This window comes from Symphalangus syndactylus, chromosome 2, assembly GCF_028878055.3.
Source record: "Symphalangus syndactylus isolate Jambi chromosome 2, NHGRI_mSymSyn1-v2.1_pri, whole genome shotgun sequence".
Taxonomy (NCBI): domain Eukaryota; kingdom Metazoa; phylum Chordata; class Mammalia; order Primates; family Hylobatidae; genus Symphalangus; species Symphalangus syndactylus.
In genome coordinates this window covers 84,770,826-84,781,442 of record NC_072424.2, presented here as the reverse complement: position 1 = coordinate 84,781,442, position 10,617 = coordinate 84,770,826, and the positions used below count along the sequence as shown (strand labels likewise).

Genomic DNA, 10,617 nt, shown 5'->3' with positions numbered 1-10,617 from the left:
ACAGCATTTCACCATGTTGGCCAGGCTGGTCTCAAACTCCTGACCTCAGGTGATCTGCCCGCCTCGGCCTCCCAAAGTGCTAGGATTACAGGCGTGAGCCACTGCGCTCGGCCGGGTTAAATTCTTAAAATAAGGAGAACGTGCATTTTTAATACTGAGAGATGTCAAATTCCTTTCCATAATCCCATCAGCATCGACGAGAAAGACTTTTCTTGCATCCTTGCCAATACACGGGAGACACCAAATTTAAATTCTGGCCGAAGAGATTAAGAGTTGCTTCTTTCTTTTATTTCAAACACCCCAGGATGCTTAGAGGTAAGCAACCTATTATTCAATTTGCATCTGAAAACAGTCACAATTCTTTCTCTTTACATTTGTTTTCTGGTCCCAATGAGGTTTAAGAGAATTTGAGTGACTCTACAGGGGGAAAAAGGAAGTAATGGTCAAAGAAAATCATCGTGGTTTATTAGCTTTATAAGGATTCCAAAATGCAGGGCTTTTTACATTCAGCACAAGAGTTGTTTTTGCTTTCCTGACAGTGAGCACGTAGGGTCTCAGTGGCCAGCAGGGGGCAGCACGTCCACACAGAGAGTCCGGCTGGGACGCCACCAGCTGATTCAACATACTGCAGCTACTGGACCTAGGACCTCATCAGTCAGAAATGCAAACTCACTTTGTTACCTTCACTGCCTTCTCATGATTGGCAGTGAAGAACAAAGCTCCACTAAAAGACCAGGATAAATGGAAATATTCCATTTATGCCAACCAAGTGCAGGGTGGCACAGAATTAAGAGGGAAAAGAGGGCTTGGCGCGGTGGCTCACGCCCAAATCCCAGCACTTTGGAAGGCGGAGGCGGGCAGATCACAAGATCAGGAGTTCCAGACCAGCCTGACCAACATGGTGAAACCCCGTCTCTACTAAAAATACAAAAATTAGCCGGGCATAGTGGCGCACGCCTGTAGTCCCAGCTACTCAGGAGGCTGAGGCAGGAGAATCACTTGAACCCAGAAGGCGAAGGTTGCAATGAGCCGAGATCACGCCACTGCACTACGGCCTGGGCGACAGAGTGAGACTCCATCTCAAAAAAAAAAAAAAAAAAAAAAAAAAAGAGTATTATGAACACAACTAAGAATTGTATCATGTTGTAGAACAGAATTTAAATATTTGATTATTCCAGTCACTATTTGTGCTATAAAGCACAGATGGAACACCTTTATTGGATTCACATTATATTCATACCTATTTTGCCAAAAAGTGCTAAAAATGTCAAATAATTAACCCCTGTGTCTTCTGTTCCTCTAGAAACAGGATTTATTATTTTATCTTAAAAAGCAAATTAACCTGTTTCCTTAATATTAGTCCATTCAACCAGCAAATACTGATTGTGTGCCAGGTGCAGTGGATATTGCGTAGACAAGACACAGCCTCTCGGGAGGCTAAGGCAGGAGAATGGCTTGAACCAGGGAGGTGAAGGTTGCAATGAGCCACTGCACTCTGTCCTGAATGACGGAGTGAGACCCTGTCTACAAAAAAAAAAAAAAAAGAAAGAAAGAAAGTGGTGGTGCAGGATTCAAATCCAGGTTTGACCCCAGAATCCACTATGTGCTATGCCAGTCTGGTCTCAGGTCTGCCCTTAGAAATTGTAGGCATTGTCTGGGCATGGTGGCTCATGCATGTAATCCCAGCACTTTGGGAGGCTGAGGCGGGCAGATCACCTGAGGCCAGGATTTTGAGACCAGCCTGGCCAACATGGTGAAATCCCATCTCTACTAAAAAAATATAAAAATTAGCCGGGCATGGTGGCAGGCACCTGTAATCCCAGCTACTCGGGAGGCTGAGGCAGGAGAATTGCTTGAACCCGGGAGGTAGAGGTTGCAGTGAGCCGAGATCGCGCCATTGCACTCCAGCCTGGGAAACAAGAGCAAGACTTCGTCTCCAAAAAAAAAAAAAAAAAAATAGAAATTGTAAGCATTGCTCCTCCCTCAGTATTCTCAGAAGAGAACCAGCATCAAATGAGGGAGTTTTTCATACTATCTCATGAAAGCTATGAAAACTTAAAGTTATAACTTTCCACACATACATCAATTTATGCAATCGATCTGTTTCAAAATCATTCTATGTCACACTTTCTCTACAAAATGGAAATTGGCCATGTGTCTCAACAAAAAGTTCAGGATAACTGCTAAGAGTCTCAATTTGTTAGTGGCATGAGTTATTATTGGCTAAGGTTTTGTTTTTTTTTTTGAGACAGAGTCTCGCTCTGTCATCCAGGCTGGAGTGCAGTGGCACGATCTTGGCTCACTGCAACCTCTGCCTCCTGGGTTCAAGCGATTCTCCTGCCTCAGCCTCCTGAGTAGCTGGGACTACAGGCATGTGCCACCATGCCCAGGTAATTTTTTTGTATTTTTAGTAAAGACGGGGTTTCATCATGTTAGCCAGGATGGTCTTGATCTCTTGATCATGTGATCTGCCTGCCTCAGCCTCCCAAAGTGCTGGGATTATAGGTGTGAGCCACTGCGCCCAGCAGTGGCTCAGTTTTTATTAGCAAACAAACTATGAAAAACCAGGAGAAGGGGATAAAGAATAGGAAGAAAGAATCACAAACCAAAAGAACTGCAAAGGAAAAATCAGGCAGTTTTCCTGAGTTTCTAGCTGTATAGGAAAAGGGTAGGGTGGAGACCTGTAAAGAGAAGTATCTTACCTGTGTTGGGCCTCCAGTTGTCAAAGTCCTGGGCAACACCCCTGGTAGGATGCCCAGGGGGAACTCCTGGGCAGAGATGAAGGGCTTTGCTACGTGAATTATCCAGTCTCATTAGGGAGTGATGAAATGGCTCACAAAGCACAGATCCTGAGTGCCTTGCCAGTTTTGGGAATTATTTGGAGACTGATATTCTTTCACGTATCACACAGTGGCAGAGAAGGTAATTACCTGCTGGTTCCTGGCACCTTCAGTGGAAGAGCAAATATTAAGTGAGAGCTACTACTCTGACGCAGGCAGTATTCTAACACTTATATATATAATAACTCTTTAATAACTAATTAGTAATGGTGTTATTATCTCCATTTTATAGATGAAGGAACTGAGGCTTTTTGTCTCCAGCAAAATTAGCAGAGCCACGGTTTGAACTCTGGCAGTCTGTCTTTAGAGGCTGTCTTACCCTAGGAATACCACCAGTTAGTTCAACAAGCAGCTTGTGGAGGACATAGTATGTTCCTTGCCTTGGAACCCGGCACTCCTGAGTCACAAATAGTCCATTTTTTCACCCGGGAAAGGAATGGAGAAGCTGGGCTAGAGTATTTCTTTTTTCTTTTTTTTTTTTTGAGACAGAGTTTTGCTCTTGTTGCCCAGGCTGGAATGCAATGGCCTGATCTCTGCTCACTGCAACCTCCACCTCTCAGGTTCAAGCTGTTCTCCTGCCTTAGCCTCCCAAGTAGCTGGGATTACAGGTATGAGCAACCATGCATGGCTAATTGTGGATTTTTAGTAGAGACGAGGGTTCACCATGTTGGTCAGGTTGGTCTGGAACTCCGAACCTCAGGTGATCAGCCCGCCTCAGCCTCCTAAAGTGCTGGTATTACAGGTGTGAGCCACCACGCCCGGCCAAAGTATTTCGATATAATGTGGTACACTGTTAAACAGGGAAGTCCACTGGTGCTCGACAGAAATTCTTGTGTTCCCAAGCACATCTTAAACGTGCTTGGAAAGCTACTGAGCTGAAGTGACTGACCTTGAAGGCCCAAACCGATTCAGTCACTATTCAGTCAACAGACCTATTGCAGATTTCATTGTCACTTTGCTTCCCTGAAACTTACTTTGTTTTAATGAGACTGCTATGCAAAAGTGAAATTTAAACAAATTTAGAATCTTACTACTCTGTGGTTTGCTTTAAAGACCGAAAAATGCTTGGGCTAAACCTTAAATAAAAGGATTAAGTCTTGCAATTAAAAATTGAACCAAAAGTACTAACGAGAATGTTCTGCAAAACTGAAATTTAAACAAATTTACAACCATACTAGGTTTGGTCTCTGCTGTTTGCTTTAAAGACTTAAAAACACTTGGGCTAAACCTTCAATAAAAAGATTAAGTCTTGCAATTAAAATTTAAACTCAAAATACTCCACCAGTAAAATTACTTCAACTTTTGTTGTATGCCTGAAAGTTTTCACAACAAGATGGATAGGAAAAAAGTATTCCACCAAAATCTAAAGAGTGATGACGAATCTCCTCTTTGTGCCAGTTCATTAAATTGCCTAATGGCAACTACGGATAAGTAAATGCCTTTATCCCGAACGGTTCTGCTCTTTAAACGAATGACGGGCAACAGAGACCGAAAAAGTGTATCCCCAGGAATTCGAGAGGGACGGTGAATTGTAGTGGGACCGCCAGGAGGGGAGGTTCCCGCCCCCGAGTAGAACCTGGGAGCAGAGCCGCTCGGGGAGGGCGGTGGGGGCTTCAGGGCCGCGGAGGGGGAACCCTCACGGTGGGCCGTTTCCTCCTCGCCCGCCGCAGGCAGGAGCGCGGGGGGCCGAAACCCTGTAGTTTGCAGCGTCAGGCAGCGGGTCCGCGCCCAGCGAGCGGCTCCCCAGCTCCTGGGAAGATGCGGACCCGGGACGCCCTCGTGAGCTCACTGCGCCTGGCTGACACGAGGCGTTCACCGAACAAAGCAAGGGCTTCAGGGAGGGCGCAGCCGCGGGGCCGAGCGCGCAGATCGCTCCGGACCCGGACACCGCCTGCGAGCTGCGCCGACCAGCCGGGAAGGGTTCGCCCTAGGAGGCGCCCGGGTCCCATCGGCCAGGGTGAGCGTCCGGCCCGCGTCCCCGCCACGCCCGGCGCGTTCCCCTTTCCTCTGCGGCGGGCCGAGAGATAACCCTGCCGGAGGGGTTCCGGCGCCCGACCCCCACGCGGTCGCACTGGAATTCGCGGCCCCTCTCGGGTCCCCGGGGCGCATTTTGCTGTCTGGGTGGCAACGCACTTGCTCCAGGACCGGCGGCTACCCCGCCGCAGCGGAAGCACGGACTTTTCTTTTGGGGGGTAAGATGGCAGGTCCTGGGAAACAAAGGAAACTTGGGCCCGGCCCCCAGCGCGGCGTGTGTGGCTCGCGTGTGTGCCCCGGGTCCTGTGTGGGAGTCGCTGGGCGCCTGTGCCAGCCTGCCTGCAGCCCGCAGCCGGGGCGGGGAAACCAGCCGGGTACCCGCAGCCGGCGGCGCTTGCCCACCTGCAGCGGCGCTCGCCTGGGGGGCTCCCGGCCCGCGACGGCCGGAGCGGTGGTGGCGGTGGCAGCGGCGGCGGCGGGGGCGCTGGGGAACCCGGAGCGGGGTGGGGAAGGCGGGGAAGAGGCGGGCGGAGGCGAAGGGGAGCCAGGGTGGGCGGGCGGCGCCACGTCACGGCTATTGTGGCTGTCCTGGTATATAAGGTCTCGCCGGCTCGCCGCGCTCCCCACCTTGCCTGCGCCCGCCTGGAGCCAGCGGTTCTCCAAGCACCCAGCATCCTGCGAGACGCGCCGCGCACCGACGGAGGGGACATGGGTAGAGCAATGGTGGCTAGGCTCGGGCTGGGGCTGCTGCTGCTGGCACTGCTCCTACCCACGCAGGTGAGGCCCTGGCACCCGGCGGGGCTCGAGGGCCGTGCCCGGGGTGGGGGCAGGGGAGATGGACCCGGTCCCGGGGGACCGTCCTGCGCCCCTACCTCGGGCCACGGACAGGGACCGGGAGAGAATCTTGCTTAGCTGACCAGGGGAGAGGGCCATGTGGACCCCATTTTTCCATTCCCTTGCGTGTTGCCCCCTTCCCTCCCACGGCCCTGGGAACAATGCAGCTCCGCGCGCGGGCTGAGGACCCTGCCCCACCACAGGTTCCACACTGTCCCTTCCCAGGCAGCCAGGTGCCTACTTCCCACTTTCACCCAGGGGCCCGAGGTGCCTGCAGGGATTAGTGCCTGGAGAGCTCAGGCTCCCGGGGGACGTCGTCCCTGGGTCCCTGAGGACCCGCTTCCCTCTGGGAGTGTCTTCGCACTCCCCGGGCTCTACACAAAGAGAGGCGACGGTCCCTTTCGGGGAGGGCGGCTCACGCCCATCCTCCACCCTCGGAGTTGGATTGGGGATCCCGGAGAAGCTACGGCTCTCTGGCTCTTTTTAAACCCCAGTCCCGGGAGGTTCGGGGCTGAAGCCGAGGCGGGGACTCTCTCCTGACGCTGCGCTCTCTGCGAGGCAACCTTTCACGTCCATCGCTTGTCATCTTAGGAGCCCCATGTTATTTTAACCCAGATTGGCTAGTTCTGGGGAGGCAGCATGGTGGGACGATTCTGTCCCGAGTCCCCGCCAGGCTTTGTCCGGGTCGCCGCTACCAGCGCCGTCTCCCCAGACCCTCCATCCGGGGAACCTCGCCCCGGGTGCGGGTACCGGGGGCCGCGCAGCGCTGCCTTGAGGGTGTATGGATGCACGGCGCCGGCGAGAGAGACCGGGGGCTGGGCCTGGGAGACCCTAGCGGGGGCGGGGGGCGAAGAAGGTATGTTTGTTTGGGTCAGTTCGGGTTTGGAGGATGGGAGTGACGGCTCTCCAGAGCCTTCAGTTGGGGTTAATCGAGGACTGTCTCTGGGGCTTCTCCCCCAAAGTTGGGCGCGCTGCGTCCTCCGTCCCCAGACATCGAACGTCCGGGCTCACCTGGGAGTGCAGCCTGAGTGTGGAGCGCTCTTCCCCACCGCTGGCGGGGTAACCGTACCCTATTGTCTTCCTCCCAGTCTGCTGCGCTCCCGAGCCTTCCTCAATTCTTTGATGGGGGAGGGGCGCGGCCGCGAGAAACCGGCCCCCTCCACTCCCCGCCCCATCTTCTCTCCGACCAGATTTTTTTCCTCCAACATTGTAAGTGAGAAGTTTTAATAATGCGAATAAATCTAGCTTGGGAGAGAAAATTTTGTTTAGTGTCAATTTAATGAACATAATTTTTTTGTTGGTGTAGAGGATCTTTAGATCCTCAGATTGATACACCGGGTTTTAAAAAGAAAACATTACCTGCTGCAGTAAAACTCATTGTATGAATAAAGAACAGGTTACTTTCAGGGATCCCAAACAAGGTGTCCAAAACAGGCACCCTGTTTTAAGTAAATTACCATATGAATGCTTTTCTTTATTGGGAGTGCCGTTTCCTGATGGGACACACTAAATATTGCACACAGTAGGTGCCCGATAAATAAATTTGACTTGATCAAGATTTTTTTGTTGTTGTCACTAATCTATTTTGGATAGGATTTGTACATTTCTTTAGTCAATATTTGTTTAATGACCTTATGGATTTTACAACAAAAGGAGCTGGTGCTGATGTAGGATGGCTTTATCTTTGGATTAATAGGCAGCCAAATGTACACGGGGCCTAGACTGTTGCCTGGTGCCACGTCCTCCCTCCCGCCTGTAATCAGAAGCCCTTGTAAACCCTCCCTTGCAGTGAGGGCTGAAAACTCCGATCTGCCTTTGTTCCATGACAAAGGAGAGATTATCACGTGCCCTACTGGACTGTGCATTTCGTGGCTTGAAAAATCAGTGGTGAATGATGCCACTCAGACGCTGGGACACTGGGAGAACCTTGGTTCTTGGCCACAGCACTGAGCTTAGTGACCAGTGAGGCTGCTGCTGGTGAAACTTAACACCATAACCTCTCGTTGTCTTTTGTGAAATCGTTCCGACTGCATGGTGTTTTCTTGAAGTCATTCTACCTTAAAGGAAAAACTCATTTTCTTTTTCAATTTAACACAAATATTGTGGCCATTTTTAAGAAGAGTTATTATTTCAAATTTCAAGGAAGAAGATAAGACTGCATTTCCCCCTTAAGGAAAAGGCTAAGTTACCAAGGCTGTATTAAATTGAGTATGTGAAAGTTACCTAGCAAATCCAGGATAGACAGTGACCCAATGAATTCTAGTTCCATAAGTCTCAGTTACAATATTTAAAAATCTCCATTTTTTGTGCAACTTTAAAGTCTCCCCCTTTCTGGGAAAATAGACCTTATTGCAATGCCATTAAGTCAATATAATCTTGGAAACTGAATTAGTTAACTTGGTCCTTTTTTCCTTTGCAAAGAAATAAAAACAGGAGTTATAGTTATTGAATAACGTTTTTGTTCTTGTTGCGACTTGGCATTTTTGAGGCATCTCTAGGTAGTTTGTTTTGAAACTAAAGAGAATGACCTTGGTGGGCTGAGCAAGAATTCAGAATTTAATGATGTTGGGTAAGAGAACAATGGTAAGAGAGCAATCTAAGAATATATCACCTACTTTAATTTTATATGAGAGTATGTGGAGGTAGCTGTGATGTGGAAATTTATCCATGTAACTTTTTATGTATTTTAGATTTATTCCAATGAAACAATTACTGGAACAACTTCAAGTAACCCCTCCCAGAATACTTCCAACTTTGGGATTACCCCAAATCCAACTAATGCCACCACCAAGGCAGCTGGTGGTGCCCTGCAGTCAACAGCCAGTCTCTTCGTGGTCTCACTCTCTCTTCTACATCTCTACTGTTAAGAGACTCAGGCCAAGAAACATCTTCTAAACTTCCCCATCTTCTAAACCCAATCCAAATGGTGTCTGGAAGTCCAACGTGGCAAGGAAAAACAGGTCTTCATCGAATCTACTAATTCCACACCTTTTATTGACACAGAAAATGTTGAGAATCCCAAATTTGGTTGATTTGAAGAACATGTGAGAGGTTTGACTAGATGATGGATGCCAATATTAAATCTGTTGGAGTTTCATGTACAAGATGAAGGAGAGGCAACATCCAAAATAGTTAAGACATGATTTCCTTGAATGTGGCTTGAGAAATATGGACACTTAATACTACCTTGAAAATAAGAATAGAAATAAAGGATGTGATTGTGGAATGGAGATTCAGTTTTCATTTGGTTCATTAATTCTATAAGGCCATAAAACAGGTAATATAAAAAGCTTCCATGATTCTATTTATATGTACATGAGAAGGAACTTCCAGGTGTTACTGCAATTCCTCAACATATTGTTTCGACAGCACTAATTTAATGCCGATACGCTCTAGATGAAGTTTTACATTGTTGAGCTATTGCTGTTCTCTTGGGAACTGAACTCACTTTCCTCTTGAGGCTTTGGATTTGACATTGCATTTGACCTTTTATGTAGTAATTGACATGTGCCAGGGCAATGATGAATGAGAATCTACCCCCAGATCCAAGCATCCTGAGCAACTCTTGATTATCCATATAGAGTCAAATGGTAGGCATTTCCTATCACCTATTTCCATTCAACAAGAGCACTACATTCATTTAGCTAAACGGATTCCAAAGAGTAGAATTGCATTGACCACGACTAATTTCAAAATGCTTATTATTATTATTATTATTATTTTTTAGACAGTCTCACTTTGTCACCTAGGCTGGAGTGCAGTGGTGCGATCTCAGCTCATTGCACTCTTTGCCTCCCGGGCTCAAACGATTCTCCTGCCTCAGCCTCCCAAGTAGCTGAGATTACAGGCACCTGCCACCATGCCCGGCTAATTTTTGTAATTTTAGTAGAGACAGGGTTTCACCATGTTGCCCAGGCTGGTTTCAAACTCCTGACCTCAGGTGATCCACCTGCCTTGGCCTCCCAAAGTGCTGGGATTACAGGCTTGAACCCCCGCACTCAGCTGTCAACATGCTTTTTATTTCTGCATATGTTGAATACTTTTTACAATTAAGAAAAACGATCTGTTGGGAAGGCAAAATTACAAATCTTGAAATTAAGGCAAAAATGTAAAGGAGTCAAAACTATAAATCAGGTATTTGGGAAGTGAAGACTGGAAGCTAATTTGCATTAAATTCACAAAAACTTTTATACTCTTTCTGTATATACATTTTTTTTTCTTTAAAAAACAACTATGGATCAGAATAGCCACATTTGGAACACTTTTTGTTATCAGTCAATATTTTTAGATAGTTAGAATCTGGTCCTAAGCCTAAAAGTGGGCTTGATTCTGCAGTAAATCTTTTACAACTGCATTGACACACAGAAACCTTTTTAAAAATAGACACTCCCCGAAGTCTTTTGTTCGCATGGTCACACACTGATGCTTAGATGTTCCAGTAATCTAATTAATATGGCCACAGTAGTCCTGATGACCAAAGTCATTTTTTTCCATCTTTAGAAAACTACGTGGGAACAAACAGATTGAACAGTTCTGAAGCTACTGTGTGTGTGAATGAACACTCTTTTGCTTTATTCCAGAATGCTGTACATCTATTTTGGATTGTATATTGTGTTTGTGTATTTACGCTTTGATTCATAGTAACTTCTTATGTTATGGAATTGATTTGCATTGAACAGAAACTGTAAATAAAAAGAAATGGCTGAAAGAGCAATCTTGCATTTTAAGTTTTTCCAGTATAAGGAATACTTTGTGGGTAATCATGGTTCTATGAGCCTGTTAAAATTTTTAAAAATAATTAAAAACAAATTTTGGGGATTTTTTTTTTTTTTTTTTTTTTTTTTTTTTTGTGGACACAGGGTTTCACCATGTTGCCCAGGCTGGTCTCGAACTCCTGGGCTCCAGTGATCTTCCTGCCTTGGCCTCCCAAAGTGTTGGGATTACAGGCGTGAGCCACCATGCCTGGCCC

At 47.4% G+C, this 10,617-nt stretch overlaps 1 protein-coding gene across 2 annotated transcripts; it reads left to right on the top strand.

Annotated features, from left to right (window-relative positions):
• The first annotated feature begins 5,414 nt into the window (after positions 1-5,414).
• On the top strand, positions 5,415-10,362 carry CD24 (CD24 molecule). Of its 2 annotated transcripts, none has more exons than XM_055243471.2 (2): positions 5,415-5,591; positions 8,339-10,362. In XM_055243471.2, exons 1-2 carry the CDS (start codon positions 5,523-5,525, stop codon positions 8,513-8,515), a joined length of 246 nt encoding a protein of 81 aa, XP_055099446.1. In that variant the 5' UTR covers positions 5,415-5,522; the 3' UTR covers positions 8,516-10,362. The 2 variants fall into 2 exon arrangements, with proteins under 2 accessions (XP_055099446.1, XP_055099441.1); XM_055243466.2 differs by lacking the exon at positions 5,415-5,591 and adding an exon at positions 6,288-6,512.
• The last annotated feature ends 255 nt before the right edge of the window (positions 10,363-10,617 follow it).